This window comes from Hyperolius riggenbachi, chromosome 3 (genome assembly GCF_040937935.1).
Source record: "Hyperolius riggenbachi isolate aHypRig1 chromosome 3, aHypRig1.pri, whole genome shotgun sequence".
Lineage (NCBI taxonomy): Eukaryota > Metazoa > Chordata > Amphibia > Anura > Hyperoliidae > Hyperolius > Hyperolius riggenbachi.
In genome coordinates, this window is record NC_090648.1 from 395,009,274 (window position 1) to 395,033,890 (window position 24,617).

Genomic DNA, 24,617 nt, shown 5'->3' on the forward strand with positions numbered 1-24,617 from the left:
TATTTTCAATACACTCGCTACACACTTTGAGTCACTCAAAAACCTCTACTTGTAAATAAGCATGCTAGAAACTGGTTTATCACAATTATGGCAGGGATTTTCAGGTGAAGGAATTTTCAGGTGAATAAATTCAGTAAAATTGTTTAACCTCCTTGCCGGTTCAATTCACGCCGGCAAGAAGGCAGCGCAAAACTTTTTACATTTTTTTTTTAAATCATGTAGCGAGCCCAGGGCTCGCTACATGATAGCCGCTGAGCGGCAGCATCCCCCCACCCACTCCGTACGCCTTCGACGATCAGAGTAAACAGGAAATCCCGTTCAGAACGGGATTTCCTGCAGGGCTTCCCCGGTCGCCATGGCGACGAGGCGGGATGACGTCGACGTCCACGTCGGGACGTCATAGGGAATCCCGATCCACCCCTTAGTGCTGCCTGGCACTGATGGGCCAGGCTGCGCAGGGGTCTGGGGCGGGGGGCGGCTCGGCGTGGCGGGTAGCGGCGAATCGGCGGGTGGCAGCAGCGATCACGTACCACACGCAGCTAGCAAAGTGCTAGCTGCGTGTAGGGAAAAAAAATTATGCAAATCGGCCCAGCGGGGCCTGAGAAATCCTCCTGCGCAGGTTACCCCGAGCTGAGCTCGTGATAACCGGCAAGTAGGTTAAGCTGATTAGCTGTACCAACATTTTAAGCAGAGAGTTGCCAATAGCATGAACTGAACCAAATGTAAAAGAATGCAAATTAATATAAGGATGCCCTGCAACTAACCAATACATTTTTGGTTTTGCTTTTGTGGGAGAGAAAAAAGGATTTATGGGTAACCAAGAGATTTCCAATTAACATGTACAGTCAATGGAAGTTCCAGCATGGCATGTCAGCCTCCTGCCTGTCCTTATGCACTTTTTGGCTGGAATGACATGTTGGGACTTATAGATTCAGTTAAATACATTTGTTGATTGTCATAGGCGTATGCTGTGTTTTCAATACAATGTTTATTGGTCAGCAGCATTTGTGCTCTCCTAGGTTAAGATCACATTTATTTTGTATACACAAAAATAATGATTTCAGGACATCTTTCTGTTGTTGGAGTGGTTCAAGTTCAAGTGTTGCCTTTGCTTGCTTGCATAGAAACCATGGTAAAATATTGGCTGACTTTTACAATAATAACCATGCAAAGTCCAACAGTAAACATTGATGTTGGCCAGAAAAAGTATGAGATCATCTTCTGGGGTCCAAATTTTCTTATTAAAATTATATTCTTCTGTCTTCCTTTTGGATCAAAGTAGCAGGGAAATGCAGAAGACTTATTAAATATTTCCTGTATTTCTTGAACGTGAATTGACACTTCTGTGTGGTTTTCCATGCATTCAGGTATGTAGGAACACTGAAAGAAAATATGACAGCATTATAGACAAACATTATACAATATAACCTGAGTGCACTGGAGCATTCCTGTTGGTGCCACTGCCTAGGAAAAAAACATACAAATTAATATTTCTGGATAAAAACATGCCATATCAATTACAGTACAAAATACTGAAGGAGAATTACACTGAAAAGAGATAGATGGGTGTATTTCTTTACCACTTGACCACAACATGTTGTTTTCCCCTTATTGACCAGGGCAATTTTTATGTTTCTGCTCTCCTCCTGTTCATTTGCTAATAACTTTATTGATACTCAGGGGCGTTTCTAGGGTCCTTGGAGATCAGGGGCACCTGTGGGCACCAGGTTGGGAGGTATATGCGCCGCGGCAAAAAAAATGGGCGTGGCCATGAGGTGAGTGGGCGTGGCCATGGGTGGGGCCAAATGTACATGAACTTATCAGTGGTGTAAGCCACAGATAACGGGCCTGCCCATCGAAATATTGGATGGAGCCCCCTGTCCTTTATTTAGATAATTTACAATCAGTATAGGCATTGATCAAAGATGTATACGCACATACAATTTTGATTGGTCAATCACTGACCCCCAATTTTACCACCCCCGTGCAGTAAGTGGGCCAACAGACAATTAATTTTATGAACAGAGCTAAAATTGGCTAATCAAAATTGTATGTGTGTACCAGGCTTTACAGCTAATACTGTACATACTGAAAGTAGCAGGGATCAGCATACAATATAGCTGGTTTACAATCAGTAAAGGCACATAGTAACACCTTACACTGTACACACTGGAGGTAAATCAGCACACAGTGCAGGCACTAGAGAACAGCGTATACTGTACATACTGTAGGCAGCAGAATTCAGCACACTGCAGCTATCGTGCCAAAAATATGAGGATCACGTTGTGCGGCATGCTTATCGTGCCGCACCGAAAAATGGGTGGGCCATGGACCAGAATATAGGTGTGGTAACGGGTTGAGACAAATTTACATGAACCTAGCAATGGTGGAACATTAGATTATGACAGTGGTGGCGAAACTTTTGGAGGCCGAGTGCCCAAACTGCAACCTAAAAGTCACTTATCTATCGCAAAGTGGCAACAGCAATTTAAACTAAATACTGTACAAACGTTTTAACTCATACATGAACATTATGGAAAATCCAAGTTGAAAATAAACTGTGAAGATAAACAATTTCATCCATCCTACTCCTGAAAAATGTATTCAATTTTTTAGAACCTCCCAGTTTTATTTTCTGTTTGAAAAGCTAAAAAAGTAGGTTTAATGCTATTGTCTCATATGACAAGGATTCAGCTTTTCCCATAGTCTCGCAGTTAGCAATCATGTGACCCCCAACAAGACAAATTCAGCAATCATGAGGCCCCCAACAAATCATGAGGCCCCCAACAAGACAAATTCAGCAATCATGAGGCCTCCAACAAATCATGAGGCCCCCAACAAGACAAATTCAGCAATCATGAGGCCTCCAACAAATCATGAGGCCCCCAACAAGACAAATTCAGCAATCTTGAGGCCCCCAACAAATCATAAGGCTCCCAAAAAGACAAATTCAGCAGTCATGAGGCACATAAATAGACAGCATTTCACATAAATAGGCAGAATGCCCCCTTAATATGGTAGCCCCCCCAAGTTAGGTAGTGAGTGACAGGGACCCCCAGGTTAGCTAGTGAGTGACAGGCGCCTCCAGTTAGGTAGTGAGTGACAGGGAGCCCCTTTAGGTAGTGAGTGAGTGCCAGGGAGCCCCTTTAGGTAGTGAGTGAGTGCCAGGGAGCCCCATTAGGTAGTGCGTGAGTGCCAGGGAGCCCCTTTAGGCAGTGAGTGAGTGCCAGGGAGCCCCTTCAGGCAGTGAGTGAGTGCCAGGGAGCCCCTTCAAGCAGTGAGTGAGTGCCAGGGAGCCCCTTCAGGCAGCGAGTGAGTGCCAGGGAGGCCCTTTAGGTAGTGAGTGAGTGCCAGGGAGCCCCTTTAGGTAGTGAGTGAGTGCCAGGGAGCCCCTTTAGGCAGTGAGTGAGTGACAGGGAGCCCCTTTAGGTAGTAAGTGAGTGCCAGGGAGCCCCTTTAGGTAGTGAGTGAGTGTCAGGAAGCCCCTTTAGGCAGTGAGTGACAGGAAGCCCCTTTAGGTAGTGAGTGAGTGCCAGGGAGCCCCTTTAGGTAGTGAGTGAGTGACAGGGAGCCCATTAGGTAGTCAGTGAGTGACAGGGAGCCCCCGCCGCCGCCGCTCCCCCCTTACCTCGCAGTCAGCAGACCTCAGGATCAGCGGCGACCCGACCAGTAGTACGAGCGGGCGCCGGACGCACCCGCTCTATATGCGGAAGTGATGTCACTTCTGCATATCAGTGCGGGCGCTGGGTTCTAGCGCCCACACGATTGGTCGCCGCCTGATCGAGGTCTGAGTGACGCGGCGGCGGCTGGAGGGAGCCGCTGACAGAGGGGGCAGCCGGGCGAAGATCCATGGCACCCCAGGACAGATTGGGGGCACGTGCTCCCCCAAAATAGGGCTAGCGACGCCCCTGTTGATACTTATCACACCTAAATGTTCTATATGTTTTCTAACAAATTAAGTTTTTGTAAGCAATAGTTTTATAAGTAATTACTTTATTTTCTATGCCTGTTTTCTCATTGTACTCTATCAACAATTACAAGCCCTTATTTGCAAAAACCACAGTAATATACCATTTTTAACACAGTTTTATTGACAAAGTTGCAAAATGTACATAGCAAAATATTAGAAGTGTAAGTACAAAAAGACCAATAGTAAATGTAAGTACAAAAAGGAGATAGCATATCAGGATATCTGAAAACAGTACATTTGCAGAATAATCCGACAGTATGAACCAACAATATACAGTGGATTGCAAAAGTATTCGGCCCCCTTGAAGTTTTCCACATTTTGTCATATTACTGCCACAAACATGAATCCATTTTATTGGAAATCCACATGAAAGACCAACACAAAGTGGTGTACACATGAGAAGTGGAACAAAAATCATACATGATTCCAAACATTTTTTACAAATAAATAACTGCAAAGTGGTGTGTGCATAATTATTCCGCCCCCTTTGAGTGCAGTCAGTTGCCTATAGACATTGCCTGATGAGTGCTAATGACTAAATAGAGTGCACCTGTGTGTAATCTAATGTCAGTACAAATACAGCTGCTCTGTGAGGGCCTCAGAGGTTGTCTAAGAGAATATTGGGAGCAACAACACCGTGAAGTCCAAAGAACACAAATGACAGGTCAGGGATCAAGTTATTGAAAAATGTAAAGCAGGCTTAGGCTACAAAAAGATTTCCAAAGCCTTGAACATCCCACGGAGCACTGTTCAAGCGATCATTTAGAAATAGAAGGAGTATGGCACAACTGTAAACCTACCAAGACAAGGCCATCCACCTAAACTCACAGGCCGAACAAGGAGAGCGCTGATCGGAAATGCAGTCAAGAGGCCCATGGTGACTCTGGACGAGCTGCAGAGATCTACAGCTCAGGTGGGAGACTCTGTCCATAGGACAACTATTAGTCATGCACTGTACAAAGTTGGCCTTTATGGAAGAGTGGCAAGAAGAAAGGCATTGTTAACAGAAAGCATAAGAATTCCCATTTGCAGTTTGCCACAAGCCATGTGGGGGACACAGCAACCATGTGGAAGAAGGTGTTCTGGTCAGATGAGACCAAAATGGAACTTTTTGGCAAAAATGCAAAACGCTATGTGTGGCGGAAAACTAACACTGCACATCATTTTGAACACACCATCCCCACTGTCAAATATGGTGGTGGCAGCATCATGCTCGGGGGTGCATCTCTTCAGCAGGGACAGGGAAGCTGGTCAGAGTTGATGGGAAGATGGATGGAGCCAAATACAGGGCAAACTTGGAAGAAAACCTCTTGGAGTCTGCAAAAGACTTGAGACTGGGGCGGAGGTTCACCTTCCAGCAGGACAATGACCCTAAACATAAAGCCAGGGCAACAATGGAATGGTTTAAAACAAAACATATCTATGTGTTAGAATGGCCCAGTCAAAGTTCAGATCTAAATCCAATCGAGAATCTGTGGCAAGATCTGAAAACTGCTGTTCACAAACGCTGTCCATCTAATCTGACTGAGCTGGAGCTGTTTTGCAAAGAAGAATGGGCAAGGATTTCAGTCACTAGATGTGCAAAGCTCTTAGAGACATACCCTAAAAGACTGGCAGCTGTAATTGTAGCAAAAGGTGGTTTTACAAAGTATTGACTCAGGGGGCCGAATAATTACGCACACCCCACTTTGCAGTTATTTATTTGTAAAAAAATGTTTGGAATGATGTATGATTTTCGTTCCACTTCTCACATGTACATCTCTTTTTTTTCACATGGAATTCCAATAAAATAAGTAATGTGACAAAATGTGGAAAACTTCAAGGGGGCCGAATACTTTTGCAACCCACTGTATGTCAACAGGACATATGAACCTATACATAACATAACAAGGTTATCATCATAAAATATCAATATAGTTTTAAACCAGTATGTATTAAAGAGTTGCAACATAATTAGAGAATTTTACATAGTGACTGTTAATGGTGACAAAGTTCATTTGCACCATACCTTGGTAAATTTACCAGGACAATTCCTACGTTGATAAACTAGCTTAATATATGGTAGTACTTTGTTGAGTTGGATGACCTACTCAGTAATTGAAGGTAATTGTGCAGAAATCCAACACATTGCAATAGCTCTCCGGGCATATAGAAGAGACTCTCGCAACATGGTACATTAAAATTTTGTATATTGGTGTTGTGCAATTAGGCCTAGTAGGCAAAACGTAGGACACAAGACTATCTGTTTCTCCAATATTTCAGCAAGCATTTGTATTACTTGTTGCCAGTAAGATCCTATTGAAGGACATTCTAACAAGATATGCCAAAAGTCAGCTGATGGAGCCGTACATTTGGGACAAGCCAGGGGAATAGTTGGGCTTAACCTCCCTGGCAGTACACAGTTTTAGAGGCTGCGTCCGCGGGAGGATTTTTTTTAATTAAAACTTGCGCTATATGCTTAAGCTAGCACTTCACTAGCTAATTAGGTCTCCCAAGCCCCCCGACACCCAATTAAACCTCCGATCACCGCCCGCAATATTTACCCCTCTGCCATCCCGCGAGAGCCCTAGCTTCACTCGTCGCTATGGCGACGACCGGACATGACGTCATGATGCCATGCACAGTCCCGATCCTCCCCATAGCAAAGCCTGGAGCTGATTGGGAGGCTGCGCCATTGCGGGATCCCTGGGAGTATGTATTACAGCGGTGATCGGGGGCGATCGGTGGGGACCGGAGGGACTTGGGGGACATAATTAGCTAGCGAAGTGCTAGCTTAAGCATATAGCGCAAGTTTTATTTTAAAAAATCTTCCCGGGGCCATGTGATTCCCTGCGGTGACTAGCCGGACCCTAGGTCGGGCTTACTGCCAGGGAAGTTAATTTTAGAAAGTCTTAGGGGGGTGAGATAAGCTTGCCTAATGAGATAGAACTGAATTAATTTACCATTAGCAGATATTGATGCATAAACATGTGATTCAAGGGCATCCTCCCACTCCTCATCATCTAGGTCGGTTAAACAGCAAGCCCACCTGGACTGAAGAGAGTCAGTTTCTTTGTCCGCCTAATGACAGAAGTATATAACACAGAAATAAGGCCGCCCATCCCTGGTGTACGAAGTATACCAATTATGGGAAAGACTGAAAATGTTATTTGGGTATTGCCAAACTGAGAATTCCAACAATGGCGTAATTGTAGATATTTATAAAAATAAGCATTGGTAATATTGTGGGTAGCTTTAAGTTGCTCAAAGGATCTAAAGGAGCCTTGATCTACAATGTGTTTGAACATAGTGACACCTACTTGCTGCCAGTCTAAGGCACTGTGAAATAATGCTAGATGGGAGAATTTATGATTAAACCATAGAGGGGTATTATCAAGTAGATTAGCTATACCGTGAATGCGCTTGGCCTCAGACCAGACTTTGACCGCTAGCCTGTGGATCCATGTACCAAACCCAATTAATTGAGTTTTAGGAGCCTCCAGATATGCCATCAAATTACCACCCTTGACATATTTAGGTAAGAATTGATCAGATATAGGACAATCTAAATGTTCATGAACCAAAGTGTTTAAATAGCGGAGTTGCCCTGCCAGGTAATTCAAATAAAAATTAGGAAGTGCTAAACCAGCAGATTGTTTAGGTGCCTGTAGGAACTGGAGTCGAACCCTGGCTCTACCCTTCTCCCATATGAATGCAGATACTAAGGAATTCAATTCAACAAAAAACTTTTTGGGTATTGGGTATTGGTATATGGGCATGCTCTAAAGTATAAAGAATTTTGGGGAGAATAATAATCTTAATTAAATTAATTCGTCCTATTACATTCAAAGGGAATAGATTCCACGCATTAATCATATTCAATATTCAAGCGGAAGAATTCAGATCTATCAGCAACTATAGGTACTGAAGTACTTGAAGCTTTTATCTACCTGCAGTTGAGAGTGCAGTGAGGAATGCCTGATAGAAGTAGGGTCAGGTTGCAGAATAACAGATTTTTGCCAGTTTATACACAGCCCTGAATAACTAGAGAAGGATTGTTTGGTTATAAATTACAAATACAAATACTGCCATTATTATAAATGCTTGTTGTAGTGACCCGTCAGTGTCCTGTAGATATAGGATCAAATCGTCTGCATATAGAGCCAGGGTATCAACAAGAGTCCCTATCCTTTATCCATAGATTAAAGGGTTAGATTGTAAACAGACAGCTAGAACTGCTATCATCAAAGAAAACAGGTATGGAGAGATAGGACAGCCCTGTGTTGTACCCCTAGTAAGAGAAAAAGGGGAAGACATGTGACCATTGACAACCAATGTTGCTTGTGGGGTGCTATATAATAGTTTAATCCAGGATATAAATTTAGACCCGAACCCAAAACACCCAAGGACCAGCCAAAGCAGTTGTCCCTCAACAGTCTCAAATAGGGCTGCACGGTTTTTCGGTTTAAAACCGAAACCGCGGTTCGTGGCAAGACGATCTGCTGATTGTCAGTACCTTCGGTTTTTTGGTCCGCTGTCTGTAATACCTTGCTTCTGGCCCCGCTGTGCGTGGATTGGCCAGAAGCAGTGAATATGTATAAATGTTAATGAGCGAGGGGCGGGTCCACTCGAGCGAGCGGCCGGGCACATACAGCATTACCAATCACTGGCTAGCGATGGAATGATGGCAGCGGTAGGCGGAGCTGTATGCTCTGTACAGCTCCGACTACCGCTGCCATCATTCCATCGTGCTCCTGCGCTCATGCACGCCGCCGGCTGCTCACCAGGAGATCAATGAACGGGAAAAACCATTCCTGTTCGTTGATCTCAGCCCCCCAGCAATGATCGGCTGCTTCTATGAGAAGCAGCGCGATCATTGTGAAAAAAAAAAGTTTCCCAGCCTCATTGAACGTCCTGTAATCGTACTTCCGACGCTTACAGGACACATTCACAAAAAGTTACTATGGCCATCTTGTGGTCAAATAGTAAAACTACATCCAAAACATTTTTCATATACAAATACATACTTTTACACTATAAATTAACTCATTAACACACTCCCCAATTTATTTATTTTTTTTGTAATAAAAAGAAAAAAAAATTACAATAAAAAAAAACATATATAGTTACCTTAGGGACTGAACTCTTTAAATATTTATGTCAAGAGGGTACAACACTGTTACTTTATAAACTATGGGCTTGTAATTAGGGATGGATGCAAAACTGAAAAAAAATGCACCTTTATTTCCAAATAAAATATTGGCGCCAAACATTGTGATAGGGACATAATTTAAACGGCGTAATAACCGGGAAAAATAGGCAAATACAGTGATGTGAAAAACTATTTGCCCCCTTCCCAATTTCTTATTCTTTTGCATGTTTGTCACACTTAAATGTTTCTGCTCATCAAAAACCGTTAACTATTAGGCAAAGATAACATAATTGAACACAAAATGCAGTTTTAAATTATGGTTTTTATTATTTAGTGAGAAAAAAACCTCTAAATCTACATAGCCCTGTGTGAAAAAGTGATTGCCCCCCTTGTTAAAAAATAACTTAACTGTGGTTTATCACACCTGAGTTCAATTTCTGTAGTCACCCCCAGGCCTGATTACTGCCACACCTGTTTCAATCAAGTTGAAGAGAAATCGAGAGCCCAGTATGGTGTAGTATGTCAAAATTGATTGGATAAATGAAGCAGCATCTTTGGGGTATTTTCAATAAATGTGTATATCTATATATTTACAGTCCTTGGTGTCTGCTTTAACGGAGGCGAGTCCACCACTTCTTCCCAGCAATTTTTAAAAAAATTTTATGTACTTTTATCCTTCTGGCGCCTCTGTTCACCTACCAATATGTTTCAATCAAGTAATCACTTAAATAGCAGCTATCTGACACAGAGAAGTAGACCAAAAGCACCTCAAAAGCTAGACATCATGCCAAGATCCAAAGAAATTCAGGAACAAATGAGAACAAAAGTAATTGAGATCTATCAGTCTGGTAAAGGTTATAAAGCCATTTCTAAAGCTTTGGGACTCCATGGAACCACAGTGAGAGCCATTATCCACAAATGGCAAAAACATTGAACAGTGATGAACCTTCCTAGGAGTGGCCGGCCGACCAAAATTACCCCAAGAGCGCAGAGAAAACTCCTCCGAGAGGCCACAAAAGACCTCCGGACAACATCTAAAGAACTGCAGGCCTCACTTGCCTCAATTAAGGTCAGTGTTCACGACTCCACCATAAGAAAGAGACTGGGCAAAAAATGGCCTGCATAGCAGATATCCAAGGCGCAAACCACTTTTAAGCAAAAAGAACATTAAGGCTCGTCTCAATTTTGCTAAATAACATCTCAATGATTGCCAAGACTTTTGGGAAAATACCTTGTGGACCGATGAGACAAAAGTTGAACTTTTTGGATGGTGCGTGTCCCGTTAAATCTGGCGTAGAAGTAACACAGAATTTCAGCAAAAGAACATCATACCAACAGTAAAATATGGTGGTGGTAGTGTGATGGTCTGGGGTTGTTTTGCTGCTTCAGGACCTGGAAGGCTTGCTGTGATAGATGGAACCATGAATTCTACTGTCTACCAAAAAATCCTGAAGGAGAATGTCCGGCCATCTGTTCGCCAACTCAAGCTGAAGCGATCTTGGGTGCTGCAGCAGGACAATGACCCAAAACACACCAGCAAATCCACCTCTGAATGGCTGAAGAAAAACAAAATGAAGACTTTGGAGTGGCCTAGTCAAAGTCCTGGCCTGAATCCTATTGAGATGTTGTGGCATGACCTTAAAAAGGCGGTTTATGCTAGAAAACCCTCAAATAAAGCTAAATTACAACAATTCTGCAAAGATGAGTGGGCCAAAATTCCTCCAGAGCGCTGTAAAAGACTCGTTGCAAGTTATCGCAAACGCTTGATTGCAGTTATTGCTGCTAAGGGTGGCTCAACCAGTTAATAGGTTCAGGGGGCAATTTCTTTTTCACACAGGGCCATGTAGGTTTTGAGTTTTTTTTTTCTAACTAAATAATAAAAACCATCATTTAAAACTGCATTTTGTGTTCAATTATGTTATCTTTGACTAATAGTTAACGGTTTTTGATGAGCAGAACATTTAAGTGTGTGACAAACATTCAAAAGAATAAGAAATCAGGAAGGGGACAAATAGTTTTTCACATCACTGTACATTTCATAGATTTTAATTACAATAGCATGCATTATTTTTAAACTATAATGGCCGAAAACTGAAAAATGATTTTTTTTCCCAGATTTTTTCCTATTTTCCCATTAAAACACATTTAGAATAAAATAATTCTTGGCATAATGTCCCACCTAAAGAAAGCCTAATTTGTGACAAGAAAAACAAGATATAGTTCACTTCATTGCAATAAGTAATAATAAAGTTATAGACGAATGAATGGAAGGAGCGCTGAAAGGTGAAAATTGCTCTGGTGCTCAAGGGGTTAAAGGGGACCAGAGACGTTGGGGGAAAGGTTTTATACATACCTGGGGCTTCCTCCAGCCCCATAAGCCTGGATCGCTCCCACACCGCCGTCCTTCGCTGCCTGGATTCGCCAGTACCGGGTCCCGTCATTGCTGCGAGTCGGCCGGTGGACGCAGCCAATTGTCCGCATCTCAGGGGCTCCCTCCATATACCTACGCGTGCGGCTGCATACTGCGCAGCCGCATGCGTAAGGGTACGGAGGGAGCCCCTGTGATGCGGACAATTGGCTGCGTCCCTCGGAAGTGACGGGGCCCGGTACCAGCGATACAGGAAGTGGAGGATTGTGGCGTGGGAGCGATCCGTGCTTATGGCGCTGGAGGAAGCCCCAGGTATGTATAAAACCTTTTGCTATTTCCCTTTAAGTACCAAGTGCGTCAATGTTTTCCTGATACTGCTAGACGCAGACTTGCCAGGCATGAATCCACACTGATCTGGATGAACTATATCCAAGATAACACTCTGGAGCCGATTGGATAGGAATCACTGCTATTTAGCAGTGAGATCAGTCTAAATGAGGAGCATTCTAATGGGTCTTTACCAGGTTTCAGCAATAGTATAACCATCGCAGAATTGAAAGACTACGGGAGGCGTAGGTCTTAAAGTTTCATATACAGGTAGTTCTGAGATCAGTGCTTAATCATAGCATTTATAAACTTGGAAGACCGTCTGGGCCTGGCGACTTATTATTGGCCAAAGATATTACTGCTTCCTGTACTTCCTCCAATGTAATATCTGAGGTAATTGAATATCACTTAAGTATAGACCAATCTCCTGGTCAGTGCAGGTAAGGGAGGAGGTATAGAGCTAGAGATAAAAATCATGGAAACAGTTCAATATACTCGGAACATCTTGGCAAATAGTGCCTGTTATAAACTGTTCTATATCACCTTGCTTCGACACCACCATCTCACAGATTGTGAGATCACTTGACTCTCCACACAGCAAGCAGGAGATTGACTTTCTCAGGCTTCTTCAATGTTTACGTTATTTATTCAAGTCACAGAAATACAGATAGATACAGTACATCATATCCTGGCCATGCCAATCTTCATGTTGCGTTACAAGCTCTTGATTAGACTTCCTGCTGAAGTCAATCAGGCACTTCTTGCTAACCTACGTTCCACTAAACTACCTATGTACAGCATACATTATATCAGATTACAGAAAGGAAGAACATACTTAGAGGTCCCAGTCAGCCTTGCGAGCTAGTGCGAAAGTAAGGAGCAGAGTGCCTCTCCATCGCTCCCTCCAGATTTAATACCGACTAGGAAAGAGTTAAATATGACATCATCTTCGCCATCCCCTATATCCGTCTATTGGTGGACCCACTTGTGGTGTCATCATACACACCTACTCGATTAATCAATGAGACATTTAACATACATGCAGGAATGTGGATATTTACAAAACATGGCTGATGTTTATTGTTCCATGCCCAGGTCAGGGAGACCTGCGGCCTTGTTCAGAGAACAGCTTCTTGGTATGTTCTAGTTCTGCTGACAGAACTGCAGATTTTCTCTCTAAAAGAAAATCCCCTTAAAGGGCAGGTCTGCTCATCAAGCCTTTTTGACTAACTCAGTCCAAATAACTGAGGCCTACTTAAATTATAACAGTGCCATGCTTATCTTTAACTGCAAACATGGTTTGAGAACTCCTATCAGAGTGTGCCATTTGAGCAAGAAGTTTAGCAGACTTATTGTCTATCTCAAAATTAGATTGCTTAAAGAAAAATTTGCGCCTTTTAGCTTTTTCAATTAAGATAGAGTTATATGCCTTAAGGTAGCCATACACTGGTCGATTTGCCATCAGATTCGACCAAGAGATAGATCCCTCTCTGATCGAATCTGATCAGAGAGGGATCGTATGGCTGCCTTTACTGCAAACAGATTGTGAACCGATTTCAGCCTGAAACCGTTCACAATCTGTTGTGGTGGTGGTGCTGCTGCTGCCGCTCCCCCTGCCGCATACACTACCTGCTCCGCCGGCGCGACTGTCCCCGGTCACCGCAGCTCCGTCTCCGCTCTGGTCTCCAGGTCCGGCATGCTTTACTTCTTCCTGCCTGGCAGGAAGTTTAAACAGTAGAGCGCCCTCTACTGTTTAAACTTCCTGCCGGGCTAGAAGAAGTGAAGCATGCCGGACCCGGAGACCAGACCAGCGCGGAGACGGAGCAGCGGTGACCGGGGGCAGTCGTGCCGGCAGAGCAGGTAATGTATGCGGGCTCTATTGCGTCGGTCGTCGGGTACTCGAACGCCGCTAGCGACGCGCTCCCTACCCGCGGGCGATCGACGGTAATTTTCTGCATGGAGCGATCGACGGGATTGTACAAAATGGATCTAAATTCGGCGTGTTGCGGGAACGATGTGAGATCTGGCGGGAATCGGCCTAGTGTATGCCCAGCTTTAAGGTTGGATAACCACACACATTTAGTGGATTCAGTGGGGTTCTGAATATATTCTAACTGGCGAGTTTTTTCTTAAAGGGACACTGTAGGGGCGTCAGGGGAAAATGAGTTGAAGTTACCCGGGGCTTCTAATGGCCCCCCACAGACATCCTGTGCCCGCGCAGCCACTCCCCAATGCTCCGGCCCCACCTCCGGTTCACTTCTGGAATTTCAGACTTTAAAGTCTGAAAACCACTATGTCTGCGTTGCCGTGTCCTCACTCCCGCTGATGGCACCAGGAGCGTACTGCGCATGCCCAGTATGATCTGTACCTGTGCCGTGCGCTCCTGGTGCCATCAGCGGGAGTGAAGACACGGCAACGCAGGCGCAGTGGTTTTCAGACTTGAAAGTCTGAAATTCCAGAAATGATCCAGAGGCGGGGCCGGAGCATCTGTGAGTGGCTGTGCAGCCACAGGATGTCTATGGGGGACCATTAGAAGACCCAGGTAACTTCAACTCATTTTCTCCCAACCCCCCTACAGTATCTCTTTAATGTACTGTATTTTCCGCCATATACGACGCATTTTTTCTCCCCCCAAAATGTCCCTGCGTCTTATACGGCAAAAGCAGAGAATTCCCAACTTACGATTCCCTGCACCAGCTCTCTGTGTGGTCCACTCCCCTTCCCCGTGTAAATAGTGTGGCGGGTGGCATGTATGTATCAGAGTGGCCGTCGAGATCACTGCGGCCTAATCTCCCCCTAATCTCCCCTCCCCACATATGTGCGCTTGCCCCGTGGTGTCCGCGCTGCCCACGCTTGTGTGTCCGCTCCCCCCCTGGTGTCAGGCTCAGCATAGCGGCAGTCATACTTACTCCAGTCGCTCTCCGGGAATGCATACCTGGTCTCCTCTCTCGTCGCTCCTCTAGTGATGGCTTCATCAATGATACGTATTACAGAAGCCATCACTAGAGGAGCGACGAGAGAGGAGACCAGGTCTGCATTCGGGGGCACACACAAGCGGGGGCAGCGCGGACACCAAGGGGCAAGTGCACATATGCGGGGAGATTAGACAAGCTGACCGCAGTGATCTCGGCTGCCACTCTGATACATACATGCCGCCCTCCACACTATTTACACGGGGAAGGGGGAGCGGACCACACAGGGAGCTGGGGTTACTTTAAGGCACATGGGAGGCATCTATGAGCACATGGGGGACACCTGGGGCAACACTGGGAACACCTAAGGGCACATGAGGACACTGGGGACCACACTGGGAACACCTAAGGGCTCATGGAGGACACTGAGGGCCACACTGGGAACACCTAAAGGTTCATGGGGGACACCTGGGAGCCACACTGGCACCACCTAAAGGCACATGAGGAACACCTGAGGACACCTAAGGGCATATGGGGGACACTGAGGGTACATGTGGGACACCTGGGGGCAACACTGGGAACACCTAAGGGCACATGGAGGACACTGAGGGCACATGTGAGACACCTGGGGGCCACACTGGGAACACCTAAGGGCTCATGGGGGCCACACAGGGAAAACCCAAGCGCACACGGTGGACACCTGAGGACTACACTGAGGACACCTAAGGGCACATGGGAGACACTGAGGACACATGCGGGACACCTGGGGGGGGGGGCACTGAGGGCACATGGGGACACTAAGGGCACATGGGGACACTGAGGGCACATAAGGGAGTCAGGGGACACCTGAGGGCACATGGGGGACTCCTGAGGACATTAATTGGGGTAGAACACCTACAAGACGTTCCTGGAATATAGACGCACCAGGTTTACTATATATTCTTTTTTTCCCTGCTTTTTGCCCTCAAAACCTGGATGCGTCTTATATACCGGAGCGTCTTATACGGCAAAAAATACGGTATTTTACATATTAAATTAACCCCTGACCTCCGACACTCCCCAATAGTTACCAAATTTATTTTTATATTTTTATATGTATGTAAAGATGGTACATTACTATTACTTTATAAATTATGGGCTTGTAATTAGGGATGGATGCAAAACTGAAAAAATACACCTTTATTTCCAAATAAAATATTGGCACCATATAGTGTACTAGGGAAAATTTTTAAATGTTGCAATAACCGTGACAAATGGGCAAATAAAGTGTGTAGGTTTAAATTACGTTAGCATGTATTATTTTAAAACTATAATGGCCAAAAACTGAGAAATACATGTTTTCCTTTTTTTCCTATTAAAACACTTTTATAAAAAAATAATTCTTAGCAAAAAGTACCCTCCAAAGAAAGCCTAATTGGTGTCGTGTCGAAAAAAACTATATATATATATATATATATATATATATATATATATATATTTTGTGTCGTTGTGATAAGTAGTAATTAAGTTATAGGTTAACAGGGTACAATACTCTACTGTTATTTTCATATACTCTTGGCCAAAATTAAACACTTGTAAAGCAAACAAAAATAAAAGTGAGGGAATTTAAAAAGAATACATAATCTGTTAGCTTTTTAAATATATATGTCCTAAACTAGGGTTTCTACACTTGGAGACACGGTGGCGCCATTGTCCAGCGGTATTCATATCGCCAAGCAGCAATCTACAGCTAATCATGCTAAATCTGATGACATGGAAAACCGTCTACGTCATAACAACTTGCGCTTTGTTGGTCAACCTGAGGGGACTGAAGGTACCCGTCCAGAAGATTTTATCGCGCAATGGCTGTTGCAACGGTTTGGCGCTGAAAATCTTTCTAAAGCATTTGCTGTGGAGCGTGCGTAGAGTTCCAGCTCGTAGGCCTCTGCCTGGTAAGCCACCACACTCCTTCCTAGCACGTATCCTGAATAGTAGGGACAGAGACATTATTTTGCGCTTAGCACACACTAAAGGTGATATCAAGATCGACAATGTTAAAGTTATGATTTTTCCTGATTACTCTTCTGATTTGCAAAAGAAATGTGCTTCTTTTACTGACATTAAACGCCGGTTGCGGTAGGCAAACGTTCCCTACTCAATGCAATTTCCAGCTAAATTGCGCATTGTGGATGGCAATGAGACTTTTTTTACAGATCCAAAAGAAGCAGTATACTGGCTGGATGCTAAGCTCAGGCATGGCTAACATGCTATATTATCCACATTTCTACAAGTTCAGTTACAGGTTTTTTTGAATGGTTACACACTAAAATTACAACTTTCCCACAATTTACAGAACCTAACACTCAAAGAGCAAAATACATTCTCAAATAGGCACAACTATAAGCACATTGTCAGCTTCACACTTTTTGCAAAACTCTACACACAGTGATTTTCAAAACACTAAACACAATTTGTGTACATTTGACTCAAAAATCATTCATATAGACACCGCCTTGCAATATCAAAGCAAAGGCTCTCAAATGAACACTCAAATGAGCCAATTGGTTAAACACAGTCACCAGGTGTACACACACACAAGTGCATAATTATGCACACACCAATCAGGTTTTTAAATACTATAAAAAGGCAACAAGATGCCTATCTTCAACAAAAATAGCAATAGTATGCGTTTTTGATACGCGTCCATAGACTTTCATTGCGTCCGTTTCTGTGCATGACGCACAGAACTGCGTGCAGCAATGCGGATGAGAAACGTATGCGTCGCATACACATACATGTGAGCGAGGCCATTACAAAACATTAGTAGCCGTTTCTATGCGCAAAGTCTGCCCGTACACGTTCTGTAAAAACGGCTAGGAACGTGCATAGCCTAACCTAAGCAGGTACACAGTGGCATCAGTAGTTTGCGCATTTCGTCAAGAGAACAGGTGAGGAACCTATCTTCTGTCAGCAGTGTAGTAGTGTGTGTAGGAAACTTTTGTGAATACTTCACATAAATCGATACTACTCACACTGGATGGTTGTCCAATTGCAACTGGATTTTTAGATTTTGAAGAAACCCATCACCACCCAGGTTTTTACTGTAAAGGTGGGTACACACATCAGATAAAAGTCTGTGGGAAATGAAAGATCACAGACCAATTTTACCCCCTACCATGTAGTATGAGAGCCAAACCTACACAGTCTATTCTATTGAGCTGAACTCCCCATTAGATAAAAATCTGTGCAAGATACTGTACACAAAGATGCTGTACACATGCAAAAGATCAGTTCCTGCAAAAGATCAGTTCCTGCAAATTGTATTCATAGTCTAAGATATCTGCAGATCCCATACACACAGACATCATCTGCAGATCAGACAATCATCTGCAGATCTGAAAATCCATTCTGGTGGATCTGATCTGCAGATGAATGTCCGTTATAGTAAACAAGGTGTGTATGAGATCTGCAGATATCATAGATGATGAATGCAATTTGCAGGGACTGATCTTTTGCAGATACTGATCTGTTGTATGTGTACAGCATCTGTGTGTGCAGCATGTTGCTAAGATTTTTATCTGATGGAGAGTTCAGCTCAATAGAATAGACTGTGTAGAGTATGGCTCTCATACTACATAAAGGGTGGTAAGATTGGTTTGTGATCTTTCATTTTCCAAAGACTTTTATCTGATGTGTGTATCTATCGTTAGTCCTCTGGCTTCTCTGTACTGTAATATACATGTTTGGTTGGGTCAGCAGTAGAAGGAGAAGGGGGGGGCAATCTGCAAAGAAACTTGTATCTACAGTGTAAAATGATGAAAAAAGGAAATAAAATAAATTTTAAAAATTACAGTAAGGGCCCGTCTATGCTCATGCATTTTTACAATAAACGTATATCAAACTGCTGTACAATGCGCACATACAAATGCATACATTTTTGCATGCATTTTTTCTGCTTCACAACAAAAAGGCATATTTATAACTACAGTATTCTGGGAGTGAAAAAGGTGGTTACATTTATACATTGGGGGGTAGCAGTGGTGCGGACGCGGAATCGGCCTGTAGTGTATGGGCAGCTTCGATGAATAGACAAATATATCTCTAATCAGATTCAATTAGAGATACATGTGTGCCTATGTGGAATCTGTCGATAATTGTCAGGTCTATGGCCACCTTTAGTAATATATATATATATATATATATATATATATATATATATATATATATATATATATATATACATACATACAGTACATACTCTTTATCCAGAATAAATTGCCTGAGTTTATATTTTTTTTTCAGCCCTGAACTGAATTATTTATGTTTTTACAGTAAGCCTAAGAGTACAAAGGTATATTCAGCAAATACAGTATGATAACTGTAAAAAGTTTTTTGTTAACTGTAAAAGTTTTTTTTTTAACCACTTCCGGATTCTCGGTGCGTATATATACGCCCCTGAATCCTGAAGTTTATTCCATGGAGGCCGTTCCATGTCAGTTCACGGAGGGTGTCTCCGTGAACACCCTGCGAGCCGATCGGCGGCTCGCAGGGTAAATGTAAACACACGGGGAAGTGTAAACACACGTATAAATGTAAACACACGGGGAAGACCTTCCCCGGTGTTTACATGTATACGGCGCTGCTGCGCAGCAGCGCCGTAGAGGAGATCGGTGATCCCCGGCCTCTGATTGGCCGGGGATCACCGGCATCTGATAGGCTAAAGCCTATCCCATCAGGCGCAGGACGGAAATCCGTCCTGCGCCGCTCACAGGGGGAGGGAGAGGGAGGGAAGGGGAAGGAGGCCAGGAAGCGCTGCGGAGGGGGGCTTTGAAGAGCCCCCCCGCAAGCGCAAGCAGCCGGCGGCGATCAGACCCCCCCAGCAGGACATCCCCTAGTGGGGAAAAAAGGGGGGAAGTCTGATCGGCCTGGCTGCTAGCTGATCTGTGCTGTGGGCTGGAGAGCCCACGCAGCACAGATCAGCACAACATTTTATGGTATAGAAGTGGTTAAATTGTCACAAACGAACTTGAATAGATGAAGAGCAATAAAAATGTTCATTGGTCTGAATAGCGTTTTAAGTTAAACACTGGAGTGTTTAAATGATTTAAACAGAATCTGCTCATATGATGACATGTTTATCTGTTTGACAAGAAAATAGGGTTTTGGCAAGAAAGTGTACAGTTTTGACTAATGTGGTCCATTTTGCACATAATCTGAGGTGTTGTGCTACTTGTGTGTGGTGTTGTGAAAATTGTGTGAAGTGTTTTGAAAAAATTTACATTTTGTTGAAAATTGTGCTTAAGCAATTGTAAAAAACTGTAATATATGTGCAGAACTTACAGGTCCGGCGCTATAAGTAAGGCAAAAGGGGCAACTGCCCCTAGGCCCCAGAGTCCATGGGGCCCTGTTTGCCAGCCAAAGAAGACGTTCTGGCTGCAGCAGCCGCCGGATGCTTTGGCCGGTGTGAATTACAGGCGTGTTAACAGAGAGGAGCCATGCCTACGCAGTCATACACTGTCCTCTATGGCAAGATGCAAAATATGATGGGTTGCAAAATTTTCCATTACACCGGCTGCTGCCTGCTCAGTGTGTGTGGTCTGCCTGGGCTGGATGCGTTGTGGGTGGTAATGGGAATGTGAGCTGGGGAGCGGAGGGCATACATAACTGATTCCCCTGGGTGTCCTGGTTTCCATGGTTCCGTGGCTGGCTGTGTTACATACATACAGCCAGTCATAGTGCAGCGCCCCCATGTGATGCAGGCATAGACATTAGACGTCACATCTGTGCGTCCATGCCTATGAGGAGGGAAGCTACATACCCCACAACCACCCTGATTTCGTTGGGATGGTCCTGGTTTGCGAAGCTTGATCCCCCCTCCCGTGTTAGCCTGCCTGAGTCCCAGGCTGAGCACTCAGGATGGAGAGCGGCAGTGGGATTACAGAGCTGTCACCACGGGACATGCATCTTATACAGAGTAAAGATTTATATTTACAAAGCCCCGCGGTGACTGCTCAGCTCTACAGATATTCACTTCGCTGCCTTTGCTTCCCATATACTTCTGAGGGCCGATTCTTCATGTGGGCGAAGTGGGTAACAACTCTGAGCGCTGTGCGGGAGGGTGGAGAAGGGGGCTGCAGAACGAGGAGAAGAAAACCTGAGTGACACCTGCTTGCTTGTAGGCCAAGCACTAGTGATGGGAATTTCGGCTCTTCTCAGAGAATCGGCTCTTCTGAATCGGCTCCCATGAAAGAGCCGGCTCTTATGTCTCTGAATCGGCTCTTCATTAACCAGTTCACCCTCAAGGGTTTTTTATCCTAACGGACCAGAGCAATTTTCAGTTGTCAGTGCTCCTCCCTTTTATTCCCTAATAACTTTATTACTACTTATCACAATAAAATGATCTATACCTCGTTTTTTCCGCCACCAATTAGGCTTTCTGTGGATAGTACATTTTGCTAAGAATTTTTTATTCTAAATGCATTTTAATGAGAAAAACAGAAAAAAAAGAAAAAAAAACATTATTTCTCAGTTTTCAGCCATTATAGTTTTAAAATTAAACATTCTCCTGTGGATAAAACAAACACGTTTTATTTGCCCAGTTGTCCCGATTATTAAACCGTTTAAATTATCAAATTATGTCCCTATTACAATGTATGGCGACAGTATATTATTTTGAAATATAAGTGTTATTTTTCTGTTCTGTTTTTTTTTTTTTCTGTCCATAATTACAAGCCCCTATGTAATAAATTAAAATTAATTTCCCCCATAAAATATAGAATAAAAAAGCTGAGTCCCTAAGGCAACTATTTATTTTTTTTAAGCTGATTTTTTTTTTTACAAGTGTTTTTTTTTTTTTGGGGGGGGGGGGAGGGTTGGAAGTGTAATTTTATTAATGATGTGTATATACTTGAAAATGTATGTATTTTGTAGGTGTAATATACTTTTTGGCCACAAGATGGCGCTAGCGAACACGTTATACGAAGTGTTCACTTTTTTTCTTTTTACTACACTTTATTTAATTGTTACATTTCCTGTTTTTGTGAATGGACGTAGCCGCTGTTCGCGGTCACGTCCATTCACTCCAGGCTCTGCGATTGGGTAGAGGACCGTTCGGTCTTCTTCCCTAATCACCCAGCATGGGATCCCGACGGAAACAGCGGCGGTAGCGGCGCGCACACGGCGGTAGCAGCGGCGGGAATGCGCGACGTATTAAAACGTCATGTTGCCGTTAATAGCGGTAACCATGACGTTTTAATACGATAGGATGCCGTTAAATGGTTAAATATCACTAGACACCACTCAGAATCGGAGTAAAAGCCCTGCCCCCGTCTCCATGACAATGCCAGACTGCTTATCTGACTGGGGTAATCCCTCCTGCTACTGCTCTGCTCCGCCCCATACACTCCTACAAGCTGAAAGAGGAGGACTACATTTCCCAGCATGCCTCAGCGCCCTTTATTACACAGCAAATCAGAGCTGTGTCGGGCGGCTGAGGCATCGGCTCTTTCAAAACTGAGAACCGGCTCTTGTCGTTCGCAGCAAAGAGCCGTCTCTTAGAGCCGGCTCGTTCGCGAACGACCCATCACTACCAAGCACTAGAAGATATGGGCAGCACTTAGCACTAGGAAGATATTCCCAGGGTGCAGAGACAGAGCAGCATGCTTGTTAGCAGCTGCGGCATCCAAACCTGCTGGCAGTCTATTCATTGCCCCGCCCCTCAAGCATGTGTTCCTGTCACTATCGTGGAGAGGAAAGAGAAGAGGACTCCATCCCTGAACTTATGGAATCCTGCCTGACTACTCAGGCAGCTACTGACCCGGAGTCCTGCTTCATGCATGCTGGCTGCACAGTGTGTAAGTGTGTTATTTGTGCAATGTGTGTGTGTTGCTTAGCCACTGTGTGTAAGTTTATTGTCTGTGCAATGTGTTAGTAGAAGCAGTAAAGTGTTGTACCGTGTTAGCCATGAGTAAAAGCAAGAAGTTTTGAATCAGGATGATACCATTTATTGACTAACTTAGAGATGGATAAACAGTGAGCTTTCGACTTATAAAAAGCCTTCGTCGGACTGGTCCGACGAAGGCTTTTTATAAGTCAAAAGCTCACTGTTTATCCATCTCTGTGCAATGTGTGTAAGTGTATTGTCTGTGCAATGTGTGTAAGTGTATTGTCTGTGCAATGTGTGTAAGTGTGTTGTCTGTGCAGTGTGTGTAAGTGTGTTGTCTGTGCAGTGTGTGTAAGTGTGTTGTCTGTGCAATGTGTGTAAGTGTGTTGTCTGTGCAATGTGTGTAAAAAAGTGTGTTGTCTGTGCAGTGTGTGTAAAAAAGTGTGTTGTCTGTGCAGTGTGTGTAAAAAAGTGTGTTGTCTGTGCAGTGTGTGTAAATGTGCTGTCTGTGCAATGGGTGTAAGTGTGTAACGGGGTTGTACCCCTTTAATTGATCTTTGCTAGAGGTGGAGCGCATACCCCCCAACCGTCCCGTTTTCGTCGGGATTCTCCCGATTTGGGGGGGCCCTCCCGCTGTCCCGGGCCCCCCCTCTCGAATCCCGACGGCTGGCAGAGAATAGAGGCGGAAAAACTGATCGAGGCTCCAGCCGCGGTACTGAGGGATGCGGGAGCCCGGCTTCAATACTTCCTCCCTCTGTGAATGCCCCCCTAATGTATGTCCGTGTGCCCCCCTCTCCTCCCCTCCCTATAGGCAGAGTGAGCGCAGCGGAGCGGGCAGTCGGGTCCTCTTACCGCTGGCTGATGCACGCGTACTGTCTGTCTCTGGCATCCGACCTCCATGTGCTTCCTGTTTACTATGACGTCACAGGAAGCACATGGAGGTCGGATGCCAGAGACAGTACGCGTGCATCAGCGGTAAGAGGACCCGACTGCCCGCTCCGCTGCGCTCACTCTGCCTATAGGGAGGGGAGGAGAGGGGGGCACACGGACATACATTTGGGGGCATTCACGGAGGGAGGGAGGAAGTATTGAAGCCGGGCTCCTGCATCCCTCAGTACCGCGGCTGGAGCCTCGATCAGTTTTTCCGCCTCCATTCTCTGTCCAGGCGCCCCCCCCCCACCTAAAAGTGGCACCCTCCTCCCCACCCACGGTGACGGGCATTCTCCCCCCCTCCACTGACAACCCCTCTAATTAATCACATAAGGGGACACTGGGGGCACATTAGGAGGGAGGGAGGGAGAAGCTTAATAGCGTCCATGCGGCATCTATGCCGCATACGCATCCCCGGGCTGGTGCCTCGATCGGGTTTTCTTTTCCCCCCCCTCGGCCACCCTCACCACCCTCCTCCCCCTCCCACTGGCACCCTCCCTTTCGGGAGTAATTAATTAAAATTTTTTAATAAAAAAAAAATAAAAAAATAAATAAATTAGTGGGCGTGACTAGGGGGTTGGGGGCGTGGCCTAAGTGTCCCGCTTTCGACACTTAAAATGTTGGGAGGTATGGTGGAGCGGTTGCCACGGTTAAAATTAAGCTGGCTCTGTTTCTTTTTTTTTTTTACCTCTGCTGCAATTCAGGATGTCAGCAGCAGAGGGTTGAGTTTTTTTTTTGTTTGTTTTAAATAAAACTTTTTTTGTGCCAGACAAGAAAGTGGGCAGGCCCTGAGAAGCACATGGAGAGTAGTGATGGGAATTCCGGCTCTTCTCGGAGAATCGGCTCTTCTGAATCGGCTCCCATCAAAGAGCCGGCTCTTACGGCTCTGAATCGGCTCTTCATTACATATCACTAGACACCACTCAGAATTGGAGTAAAAGCCCCGCCCCCGCCTCCATGACAACTCCAGACTGCTTCTCGGAATGGGGCAATCCCTCCTGCTACTGCTTTGCTCCGCCCCATACACGCCTACAAGCTGCAAGAGGAGGACTACATCTCCCAGCATGCCTCAGCGCCCTTTATTACAGAGCAAATCAGAGCTCTGTGGGGCGGCTGAG

General features: G+C 44.7%; 1 protein-coding gene across 2 annotated transcripts in view; it reads right to left on the bottom strand.

Moving 5' to 3' along the window:
* Nucleotides 1–968: 968 nt before the first annotated feature.
* Nucleotides 969–24,617, bottom strand: part of KCNMB1 (potassium calcium-activated channel subfamily M regulatory beta subunit 1) — a 475,157-nt gene continuing 451,508 nt past the window's right edge. For both annotated transcript variants that reach the window (XM_068277414.1, XM_068277413.1), the window contains one exon: nucleotides 969–1,380. In XM_068277414.1, coding sequence (XP_068133515.1) covers nucleotides 1,096–1,380 — 285 coding nt within the window. In that variant the 3' untranslated portion in view covers nucleotides 969–1,095. The remainder of the gene's footprint in view (nucleotides 1,381–24,617) is intronic.